This window comes from Chiloscyllium plagiosum, unplaced genomic scaffold (genome assembly GCF_037043375.1).
Source record: "Chiloscyllium plagiosum isolate Xiang-an unplaced genomic scaffold, Cpla_swu_hap1 HiC_scaffold_5, whole genome shotgun sequence".
Taxonomy (NCBI): Eukaryota; Metazoa; Chordata; class Chondrichthyes; order Orectolobiformes; family Hemiscylliidae; genus Chiloscyllium; species Chiloscyllium plagiosum.
In genome coordinates, this window is record NW_028270143.1 from 68,261,958 (window position 1) to 68,274,826 (window position 12,869).

At 41.0% G+C, this 12,869-nt stretch overlaps 1 protein-coding gene across 2 annotated transcripts in view; it reads left to right on the forward strand.

The window, feature by feature from the left end:
* The first annotated feature begins 804 nt into the window (after positions 1–804).
* The window catches only part of oxnad1 (oxidoreductase NAD-binding domain containing 1), a 30,574-nt gene continuing 18,509 nt past the window's right edge, over positions 805–12,869 (forward strand). Inside the window, exons 1-3 of one of the 2 annotated variants that reach the window (XM_087987266.1) lie at positions 805–988; positions 6,687–6,750; positions 9,601–9,707. In XM_087987266.1, the coding sequence (XP_087843392.1) occupies positions 855–988; positions 6,687–6,750; positions 9,601–9,707 (305 nt within the window). In that variant the 5' untranslated portion in view covers positions 805–854. The remainder of the gene's footprint in view (positions 989–6,686; positions 6,751–9,600; positions 9,708–12,869) is intronic. The other variant, XM_043690173.2, reaches the window with a different exon arrangement.

The window sequence follows — 12,869 nt, forward strand, 5'->3', positions numbered from 1 at the left end:
AGTCGATAGCCAGAGACTATTTCCCAGGGCAGAAATGACTAACACGAGTGGTCATAGTTTTAAACTGGTTGGAGGAAAGTATAGAGAGGATGTCAGAGGCGGGTTCTTTACACAGAGAGTTGTGAGAGCATGGAATGCGTTGCCAGCAGCAGTTGTGGAGGCAGGGTCATTGGGGACATTTAAGAGACTCCTCGACAAACATATGGTCACAGAAATTTGAGGGTGCATAAATGAGGATCAGTGGTCGGCACAACATCGTGGGCTGAAGGGCCTGTTCTGTGCTGTACTGTTCTATGTTCTAGAACTAGCAGAAGCATGGCATGTAACCATTGAGTCCGTCTTTATGAGGGTAAAAAGCCAATGTGGGCATCTAATAACAGTAAGGCTTTCAAATAATAAAATAAACATATGACTTTAACCCAGAGCAGATAGTTGGAGAAGCAAAACGAGAATGCCAGAAATCCGAAAGAAAACTATTCACTGAATCAAGGACATTCTCGAGACTCCATAAAATTAACAAGCAGGGAGACAAGACAGTGATGGACAAAGTAACGGAATTAAAGTCGACCCATCAGCAGACATCCGTTACAAAGTTTAAAAGCAGCACTAAGGAAAACGACCAATCACAATCAGAATTCTTTCCCTTCAAGGCGCCTTAGTTTAAAGTGGAAAGCCGCACAATTCATTCGGGTTAGACATTCGACAACCTCTCCCGGTGACGACCAAGGGCAACGAAAGGTCATGACCTCCCGTCACGTGACACGGTTTTGTGACGTTGTGCGCACAGCCTGCCTGGGAGTTCTCTGTGGGCCCGCGCGAGCCGGGGAGCGAGCGGTGTCCGTTAGCGGGCGGCAATGACTGTGACCGTGTCCATGGCCCAAGCTGCTCTCCGGTTCGTCTTCCGACGAGCTAATGTCGGGCCAGCTGCCTGTTCCTCTTCCACGTGGTTGTCAGGGTCCTGGATTCACTGTCATTCCGGATCTGCGAGGTAAGCTGGCCTGGCTGGGTCGTTTTATGAACTGAAGGGCTGTAAGTTATTGACAGAGACCGCGTATACCAGCCACTGAAAGTAGGCATGCAGGGTACAGCGGGCAGTACAACAGGCGAACCGTGCATTGGTCTTCACAGCAAGAGGATTTGAGGACAGGAGCAGATATGTCTTGCTGCCGTTGTGATATGGAGATGCCAGTGTTGGACAGTTTAAAAATCAGAGTTTAGGTCAGAGTGGTGCTGGAAAAACGCAGCAGGTCAGGCAGCATCAGAGCGGCAGGAAAATCGACGTTTTGGGCAAAAGCCCTTCATCAGGAATAGAGGCAGGAAGCCTTCCAGGGTCTCTCCACTCTGCAGGCACTCTGCCTTTATTCCTGATGAAGGGCTTTTGCCTGAAACGTCGATTTTCCTGCCTCTCAGATGCTGCCTGACCTGCTGTGTTTTCCAGCACCACTCTAATCTCGACTCTGGGTTCCAGCATCTGCAGTCCTCACTTTTGCAAATAATACAACACCAGGTTATAATCTAGCAGGTTTATTTGGAAGTACCTGCACTAGCTCTCAGAGCGCTGCCCCTTCGTCAGGTAGCTGTGGAGTAGGATCTTAAGACAGAATTTATAGCAAAAGATTACTGTGTCATGCAACTGAAATGATATATTGAAAAAACTTAGATTGCTGTTAAGTCTTTTGTCTTTCAGAATAGGGAGAGGGACAGACAGACATTTGTTGACAGTGCAGTTTATTTTATATGCCCTTGCTGCATGTATTTAAGCTTGTCAATTAATTTATTGGTGTGTGGCCTTTATTGACAGAAGTAGAATATCTTATTACAATATAACCTGTGTGCATCAGAGTCCCAGAATGGATTGTAATTCCTCTAGCTCCAACACCTGCCCTAAATCCTGAGTTTTCAATGTTTAGTGTTTCCGCACTCTGCTTGAAATATCAGGAACCTCAATGTTTTACTGAGTTAGACAGACAAGAATCTACCTGGTTTAATAAAACCTGGCATATTGCCTGAGCCAGAATAGTGGTTAGGTGCTACAATTACACTTAGATCCTAGATTCACAAAAGGTTTCCTCTCCTGATCAGCATCTATTGATTCTTGCTTGAAAGATGATGTTTGTAGACATTGGACAGGACTGGATTTGGATTAGTATAATAATTTTCTCTTGTGTGAGAAATAGCTACTTTGAAGTCACAATGGGAAATGGCATCTTTTAAATGGTACTGTGCCTTTGTGGTGTTAATTGTTGCTTGTAACGTTTTCTTAAATTTGATTTGTAATGGTGATCTGAAGTAAAAATAAGTTAATCATGTTTAAATGATTATGAATTGCATTTTTTGTAATGAATGAAAGTACATTAAATGTTTCTCACTGCAGGTAATGTAACCTTTAACTATAATGAATGATTAAAAATAAAACTCTTTGGGCTACACAAGGTGCAAGTATTGGCACTTAACAGTGAGAGGTTAAGGAAGTCACCAAAGGTATGTTCAAAGAGCTAAATTTTGAGAGCTTGATTGGAAATCATGTAAGGGAGTTGACTTAGGAAGAAGTTCACTGTTGTAATTTAAGTGGCTGAAGATTCAATGATACAAGATAGAATGAGCAAAAGGGGGAAGATAACCGAAGATCCCAAAGCTGGAAAGCCAATAGTATTGTCTACAGCATATGGACTGCAGCATTGATTGATTTATTGTCACATGTACCGAAGTACAGTGAACAGCTTTACTTACGAGCAATACAAGCAGATCATAATAAGCAAGGATGTACAGATCAAAAAGATTTTGTGCAACGTAACCTGTATGCCTCCAATTGTCCACTAAGCAAGATCATTATTATTTGAGGCAAGAGAGTCCATTCATCAGTCTAATAATGGCCGGGAAGAAGCAGGTCAAAAAGGCAACTCATCACCATTTTTGTTAAGGGCAACTAGGGATAGGTAATAAATACTGACCAGCCAACAATGCCCATGTTCCACAAGTTAATAAAAAATGATGGACCAGCATGCAAGTTTGAAGAGCTTTGGAGAGGAGTGGATTGTCTAAGTACTTTTAACTGGGGGAAATAAATTTGAATTTATTGAATTAGATGGCAGGGGCTGGCAATCTCAGTGGGATTTAGTATGTGGACTGTGGACATTCATCATGGCAGCTCATCACCTTGAGGGCAATTGGGGATGGGCAATAAATGCTGGCCTAGGCAATCTTCCCACATTCTGTGAATGAATTTGAAGAAAAAATTAATTTGGCCGTCAAGTTTTTGTACTAAATGAAATAAATGTTGCTGCCAATGAACTCCATCAAATGGATCAGGGTATGCTAGTCCGAGCCAGACGATAGTCTGTTGTCATTATTTGTGCTTTTGGACTGGATGTACTTTAAGCTCAACAAACAACTCTTGGGAATAGATTGCTTTCCAGTTTCCAATACCTAGATGCCTAATAACATAACCAAGGTGAAGTTCTTTCTATTGTTATTTAACAATCTGCATGCTCTTTGTAGACCTTTCAGCTCAATGTTAATTCATCCAATGGCCTAATTTTTTTCAAAATTAGAGATATCATTCAAAGTACGTGTATGCTAAGATTATTGTTGAAATTACTTCTGCATCTTTTATTTGGGATCCTTGCAAGCAACATCAACAGTATGTCCTTCCTAATAGCTCTGAATAGTGTATGCTGCAAATATGAAAGCACAGTGCAGTAATCCACAGCACCACACAATCCTGTATCAATAGTTCTCTGGAATTAAACAGATGTAGTACTGAAAAGAAATCTTCATCAGTTTGGTTTCTCTTCTCAAATCTGGAGAGCATAGTGGCATAGACAGATATATTGAATATGTTGTTTCGAATAATCAATACCTAAATATGGAAAATCTCAAAGACGGAGGTGGTAGTGGAGGGTTGTTTTTCAGACTGGAGGCCTATGACCAGTGGAGTTCCACAAGGATCACAAGCAACACCACTTCTGCCCTCGTAGGCGCTGCTGCCTACGCTATTTTCTGCCCCCAGTGATGTCACCAACTGGAACACCGACAACGCTGCTTCCGCTTGCACCGTAGATGTCACTTCCACTGCCACAGTTGCTGCCAAGCGTGCCACTTTCACAGCCACAGACGTCACTCACCCCAGCCCTGCCGGAGACACTGCTTCTGCAAATGTCACACAGAATGTCATTTCCGCCCCCTCAGGTACCACGGAACACACAGTTCTACCCTCTCACTGCTGTTTACGTCATGACTGGTCACGTCATGGGTGATGTCACCAATAATTCCATGAAGTCACCCACTCCAGAAACAGTCTCCACCCCCACTCCCAGCTCCAGCTCTACACCAAGCCCCAGCCCTGCCAAGTTTTTACCATTCTCCCAGACCTTTCCCTCACTGAGGATGAACGATCAGTCCTCAGTAAAGGTCTCACCTTCGTCCCACTACGCTCCCGGGCCATCAAATTCCATACGTATTGCAACGTCAAACATTTCTTCCGCCGCCTCTGCGCTTTTTCTGCGGGAGTCGCACCCATGCTCCAAGGAACTATTCTCCCACTTCCAACATACTCCATCCACTTAGACACCTCGTCCTGGTCTGCTACCATCCTCGACCTCTTTGTCTCCAACTGTTGCCGTGACATTGACCATCTCAACCTGTCCACTCCCCTCGCCCACTCCAACTTCTCACTCTTACAAAACGCAGCCCTCCACTCCCTGCCCTCCAACCCCAAACTCACAATTAAACCAGCGGACAAGGGGAGCACAGTGGTAGTTTGGCGCACTGCAAGTATCTACACCGCAAGCCAGGCGCCAACCCAACACCACTTCCAAGTGCTCCCTTGATCACGACCTCACCTCCCATCACAAGCCATTATCTGCCAGGCCATCCACAACCTCATCACCTCAAGGGATCTCCCATCCACAGCCTCCAACCTCATAGTTCCGGAACCCCGCATCACCCGGTTCTACCTCTTACCCACAATTCACAAGCCTGACTGCCCCGGATGACCCATCATCTCAGCCTGCTCCTGCCCCACTGAATGTATCTCATCATATCTTGGCAGGTCCTGTACCTCTTGGACCAGGAACTCCTCACATACATTCGCGACACCACCTACACCCTCCACCTCCTCCATGACTTCCATTCTCCTGGCCCCCAATGCCTCAACTTCACCGTGGACATCCAGTCCCAAAACATGTGGCAGAAGCTCTAAGCCCTCCCTTTCTTCCTCTCCTGCTGGCCCAACCAGTGCCCTTTCCACTGATACACTCATTCGATTGGCTGAACTGGTCCTCATCCATAACAACTTCTTCAAATCCTCCCACTTCCTTCAGACCAAAGGAGTAGCCATGGGCACTGCATGGGGCCCCAGCTACATCTGCCTCTTCCTCGGATACATGGAGCAGTCCATTTTCCACAATTACACCATCCCCCACCTCGGCTACATTGATGACTGTATCAGTGCCACCTCATGCTCCCACAAGAAGATTGAGCAGTTCATTAGCATCATGAACATCTTCCTTAAGTTCATCTGCACAATCTCGGACACCTCCCTCCCTTCCTGGACACCTCAATCTCCATCTCCAGTGACAGATTCAACGCAGACATCTACTTCAAACCCACCGACTCCCACAGCTACCTAACTAACCCCTCCACACCATAAAAACGCGATCCATTACTCCCAATTCATCCGCCTTCAACACACCTGCTCCCAGGAGGTACAATTTCACTCCAGGACATTCCAGATGGCCTCCTATTTCAAGGACTGAAATTTCCACTGCCACATGATCAACAATGCCCTCCACTTCCCGCATTTCTGCCCTTGAGCCTCACCCCCTCCCCTGTTGTGTAATTTAAAAACTTGTCTTTTAAACTTACGAAATCCAAAGTATGGGATTGCAAGTTATACTCTGGGATTAATATTTCTAGTGAAAAACTAATTTTTTATGTTGGTATCTTTTGGTTATTGTAATCATGTATCATTTTAGGAAAGATTATGCATTTAACTGTGAATAATGTAAAAATACTTTACAATATAAAAATTTTATTTAATGTTATTTTGCTTCCCAGACTATATTTCGCATGTGACTAAATGGTGTTCATTCAGAATAATAATCGAGAAATTGTATTTTATATTATCTTAAAGCTTTGTTTTAACATCCTAATGTGCTTTGCAGTTGATTAATTACTTTGATCAGAAATGATGAGCAAGTTCTCGAACAATACAAGTGTTCATCACGGTCATCCAGGAGAAAGTGAGGACTGCAGATCAGAGTTGGAGTGTAGTACTGGAAAAGCACAGCTGGTCAGGCAGCATCCAAGGAGCAGGAAAATCGACATTTCAGGCATACCTGATAAAGGGTTTATGCCTGAAAATGCTGCCTGACTGTGCTTTTCCAGCACCACACTTTTCAACTTTGTCGTGATCATGTATTTTTTGGGCAAACCAAATTATTAAATTAATTTTACTTTATGTCCACTTGACAGCAAGATGGGTCCTTTGCTTAATTTCCAATTCAAAAGACAAGATGTCTAACAATGTAGCACTTCCTCAGTACTGCACTGAAATGCCAGCTGTGGTTTTGTGCCCCGTTCTCTACAAGGTTTCATTGCAGTGGTTTGATGATCAGATCAGTAAGAATGTCACCATTTATTACATTTTTTTTTGTAAGTTGCTGCATTGTGTTTACTTTTGGCAGGGCAATGTCATCAAGAAGAAAAACAAACCATCTAGAAAGGACTGTCAACAATTTCCGTCAAGAGGTAAGTACAAATTGCTGATTAGAGAGAGATGATTTTTATTTTCATGTGTTGAATGTGAATTTCAAACATTTGTGATCTCTCTTACGTCAAAGCTATTGTTTATGATTGTGGTTGACTCGTATTTTCAGCGGAGCATTGATCAATTAATATATTTGCATGCTAATTTAAATATGCATCTACCAGTCCGTAATTCATTCAGTCCGTTGTAATGCTAATAAGAGTCCGATATCATAAAGAAATAGAAATTTAAATTGCACATTTCAATGATAAAGAAGACATTCCCATTATTGCCTTGTGTGTGGGCCCAGACAGGCTCGACGGGCTGAATGCAGTACTCCTGTTCCTATGTTCAACCCCCGCACAATAAAGAGAAAAAAAGCATATAGCCAGAGATAATCCAAAACATTCCAGGATCTCGGGTACTTGAAGTTAACTGTACAGTACTCAATGTAAAAAGAAAACACCCAGTTTAACACAGTCTAGAAAGTTCCAGTTTAGAATTATGCTTTGTCCTGGGATAGCTGCTTTGTCAAATTCTTTGTTGGAGCGGCACAGGTTACCCTGAGCTGGCCAAGGGAAAAAAGCAGTTTAAAAAGTCTTATTCTTTACCGTTATGCAGTGATTCTGACCAAACAGTGCACAGTTTGTATATGTTTGGTGAAGATAAAACCAGATTAGCTTTGGATTGCCATCCTTGCCACTATAGACCTATAAAGAAACATCGATCCAAGGAAGAGATGAGGAAAAATTACTAAAAGCTTACTCAAGGGCTTTGAAATAACTTTTTAAAAGGAGCGTTGAGTCATCAGATTGGCAGATGAAGCTATGAGGAAGAATTGAGGAAATAGTAATGGGAAACAAGAGAATGGCAGAAGAGTGGATTAGATACTTTCCATCAGTCTTCACAGTAGAAGTCCCTAATGGTATTTCAAAGTTACTAAGTAATCAAGGAGAAAAAAAAATTGGGAGGGAATAAACGCTATAACTATCACTAGAGGAAGAAGTGCTGAGCAAACTAATGAACCTAAAGATCAATAGGTCCCCATCCTATTGTTTAAAGAAAGTAGCTACAGAGATAGTGGATGCACTGGTAGTAACCTTTCAGGAATCCTTAGATTCTGGAAAAAACTGAACATTGGAAAACTGCCAATGCAGAACCTTTTATTTAAAAAGGCAAGGTGACAAAAAAATGGGTAATCATAAGCCTGTTGGTTTAATGTGTCCTCACAGATGTTGCCAGACTCACTGAGTTTCTTCAGCAATTTCTGTTTTTGTTAATAGAAGACTGAGTTGGGATAAGGCGGGGGGTCATTTTCACCACGGCAACCTGTGATTAGTGGGACAGGGTTTAGTGCTAGGGACACAATTATTTACAATATATGTTATTGACTTGAATGAGGAAAAAGAATATACTATAGCTAAGCTTGCAGATGATGAAAACTTGGCAGATGCAATATAATGCGGGGAAATGTAAGGCTATGCACTTTAGCTGGAAGAAGAAGAGCTGGATCTTATTTAAATGGTGAAAGACTGCAGAAAGCTGTGAAACAGGAAAATATGGAAGTCCTCATCCATGAATCACAAAAAGCCAGCATCTAAGTTCATCAGTTAATAAAGAAGGCAATTGGAATGTTGGCCTTTATTTCTAAGTGAATAGAATATGAAAATAGCAAAGTCTTTCTAAAACAATACAAGACCACAGCTCAAAAACTTAGGATAGTTTAGCACATAGAACAGTACAGCGCAGTACAGGCCCTTCAGCCCTTTATGTAAGATCAGACTAACCTACATACCCTTCATTGTACTATCTTCCATGTGCCTATCCAAGAGTCACTTAAATGTCCCTAATGTATCTGACACTGCTGGCAGTGTATTCTATACACCTACCACACTTTGTATAAAGAACCTACCTCTGATATCTCCCCTGCACTTTCCTCTAATCACCTTAAAATTATATCTCCTCATGATAAACATTTCCACCATGGGAAAAAGTCTCTATCTATGTCTCTCTTGTACACTTCTATCAAGTCACCTCTCATCTTTCTTTGCTCCAAGGAGAAAAGACCTAGTTTGCTCAACCTTTCTTCATAAGACATGCCCTCCAATCCAGACAGCATCCTGGTAAATCTCTGCACCCTCTCTAAAACATCCACATCTTTCCTATAATGAGGCGACCAAAACTGAACACAATATTCCAAGTGTAGTCTAACCAGGGCTCTGTAGTGCTGCAGCATCACCTCATGGTTCCGAAACTCAGTCCCCCAGTTTATGTAACTGCGGTGTTTTGTTTGTATGTGGCTTTTAGTGTTAGAAAGCACTGTGACGTTCAAACAACATTTCAACTATCAAAACTTCACATACCCAAAAGTTATTTAGTTTCTAACTCTGGTTACCATACATCCAAGTCTCTGCAATTTAAGAAAGCCCATTTATTTAGTTTAACTATCTTGTTGCAAATGTATTCAGATAAAATATCTCTGAGTTATCTTTTTAGTTTTTTTTCAACCCCCACCCTGATTTTGATCTTATTGACTGAAGCACCTATACTGTTAAACTTTTAGTCCTTTTTATTTTGTTGTATATTCCTCAATTTGTAAATATGATAAACTATTGTGAACTTAAGGGAATGGAATGGTTGGAAATGTTATATTAGTTTTGCTTTGCAGGTGGGGATTATTTTTAACCAGAGGTGCAATGATTAAATTTAGTGTGGCAAAGGTACCTATGTAAAGAAGGTTTTTTAACTGGATATTGAAGTAGGGAAAAACAGAAGATAATTGATAAATTATTGTTGTGGAAGAATTATTTTAGGTTGCCAATGCAATAAACTTTATTTTCTTGTATTTTTAGATGATTGCTGAAGCAAAGGTCTGTGGAATACTTCAGGAATCTGAAACAGTTAAAAGACTGCGCCTTGTCGTCATGAACAAAGATTTTACTTTCAAAGCAGGACAGTGGTAAATGTTCATATCAGCATTAGAAGAGTTTGTTGTAATTACCTGTAATTACTTTAGTTTCTTGTACAATGCGTGTTCCTCAGCAGTTCAAAATATATTTAGCTTCAGCGTGATGTTCCTCTAAATTACTATTCCAGAATTGTTGGTCTGTAGATGTTGGTAAAAAAGAATACAGTTTTAATTGCAGTTGTTAGCTTCAATACTATGCTTTGATCTGATATAACAAAGCTGATAACTTAATTAAAATAGATGTATTTTTTGGCAGTATTTGCAATAAACTATTGTATTCAAGGTGAACCCTATCTTTTTTTGCCACAAATCATAAAGCGGGTAGCAGAATGTAAGTGAGGTTTGGGGGTGTCTGCCATTGTCAGTAGAAAAAATGGAAACTGATATAAGTAAACTAAGCCAAAGAAATCCAAAGCCATCATTCAGCTTAAACATTCTTCAAACATTCACTGCATCCACTACGGAAGTTGAACAGGCAGTGGGTATCATATTCAAGATGTACTGCATTAACTTGCCATGATTTCTTCAACAGCATCTTTCAAACCCAACATTACAATCAAGAAAAATGGTAGCAGACACTTGCAAACAATACCACAAAGCGACACGTGATTGTGGCTTGGAACTATATCACAATTCCTTTACTGGTACTGGACCAAAAACATGGAACTCCTTTCTTTGCAACATTATGGCTATGCGTTCATTAGAAGGATTGCAGCAATTCAAGAAGGCATCTTGTCACCACCTGCCAACAAATGAACATCTTACCAGCAACACTTGTGTCCCATAGAAAATTAAAATGAGCTACATATTCAGTATGTGTTTAGCTGTGTCAGCAGCACTAATCTGCTTGGTTGCTACCTCAAACTACACAAAGAAAATCTGGAATTATTTTTCACTCCAACATCCAGAGTGTTAAAATTATTTTCTTTTATCTAAATCTATGCCCTTAATTATCCCCTTCTGCTGTTGAAATTCTAATGTATATATAGTCTGGAAGGTGCTGTCTAAAGATCTTTGGCAAATTTATGCAGTGCATCTTGTAGACACTGCAGCTACTGAAAGTTAGTTGTGGAGGGAGTGAATGTTTGTGAGTGTGGTGCCACTCAAGCAGGCTGCTTTGTCCTGGCTGATATTAAGCTGCTTAACTATTGTGGAGCTGCACTCATCCAAGCAAATGGGGAGTATTTCATCACACTTTTGTCTTGTGCTTTGTAGATGGTAGATGGACTTTGGGGAATCAAGCGATAGTTACTAGCTGCAGTATTCATAACCTCTGATCTGCTTTTGTAGCCACTGTATTTATAGGGTGAATCCAGTTGAGTTTCTGTCACCCCCCCCAAAGGATCTTGATAGTAGTGGATTCAGTGATAGTAACACCATTGAATGTCAAAGAGTAGTGGTTAGATTGTCTGTCTGTTCTTGAAGGTGATCATTGCCTGGCATTTGTGTTACATGCCACATCCGAATTCAGACCTTACGATAGAGGGGCGGTGATTGATGACTCAACTGAAGATGGTTGGGCCAGGACACTATCCTGAGGAACTCCTGCAGAGATGGCTGACAACTGTAACCATCTTCCTATCTACTTCTGAAAAGTACTTAAAATCTGGGCCCTCTGGTTTTAGATCCTTTTATAAGTGAGAACAGTTTCAGCCTATTTGCTTTGTCATGACCTTTTGTAATTTTGCGACTCCTATCAACAGCCCCCCCCCACCCCCCCTTTCCCTCCTGGAAAACAGTCTCATCTTCTCCAATCTATCTTCATAACTCAGTTTTTTCAACCCTGGAACCATTCTCTTAAATCACGTTCTTCCCATAGAATGCTGGCTGGAACTGTGTACAACTGAGGCTTTAGCAGTATCCTCTATACATTCATCAAAACCTCCCTGATTGTATACTCTATGTTTTTATTAATGATGCATAGAATTGTGCATGCTTTTTTAGCAGCTCTCTCCATCCTGCCAATTTTTAATGACCTGTGCTCATATAAATCCAAGACACTCTGCTCCTGCACTCCCTTTTGAATTGTCCTCTTTAGTTTATGTTTTCCATATCTCCATGTTCTTTGTACCAAGATGTATTACCTCACAGTTCTGTGTTGAATTTCAACTACCATCTAACTGTCCATTCTTCCAAATTTTCAACATCCTTTTGGAGTTCACGCTGTACTCCTCTCAGTTTATAATTCTTTTACGTTTCATTTCATCTGAAAACTTTGGAAATGTCCTCTCCACGTCAAGATCCAGGTCATGTGTTTATATCCAGAAAAGCAAGTGTTCCAGTATTAACCCTGGAACTCCCTCCAAACATTCCTCCAATCTAAAAAGACCTATAAACTATTATCCACTGTGTTCTGTTTCTCAGCCACTTTTGTATTCACCTTGATATTGTTCATTTCATTAATTCCACAATTTATTACTTGCCACAAAATTTGGCTGAATCAAATGCTTTTTTGAAAGTCCATGTACACCACATCAATAGCTGTGCCTTTAACACATTCTTGAATGGTCTTAGTTGTCTGCAAAACATGTGCAAGGGTTACTTAGGCAAGTGCAGCTTTCAGATTTCAAACATCAATCAGAATGAAGAGGTGCACAACTGCCTACCAAACAGATATAATAGAAAATAACAGTCCTGCACAATGAACTGTGTTTACTAGATTTTGATACTAGCCAGTATACTGCTAGGAATTTCAAGCACTTTCACTTGAACTACCTTTGGAAGCTTGTGAATATCTAATGATAGTGCAAAATGCCAAGCACCAAAGTCCTCGGGTAAGCTAAATTGCGCATCTTAATCAAGCTGACTCACTCAATTTGCATCTGGCTAAAATGACCAAACTTAATCTTCTATGGTGAGCTTGAATCTGGAGTGTTTGCATTTTGGTCAAAGGAAGTGCTAAAAGCATATTCTCGAGGTTTAACTTTGTTTTGCTATTGATTTTGAGTCTTCTGAGAAGCTCACCCAGGACCATTGTACCCAGCAGAACCAAATTTTAAAAAAACCTCACATACATCGGAGAGGAAGCAGCCAGCAGAAACTTATGTACATGCGCAAATTAAATGTGGTGTTAAACTATAAAGTCAATTCAAATGAAAAACTTAACATATTTTAATAATATTTCCTTTTGCTCAGTTCGCTATCTAAAGTTCT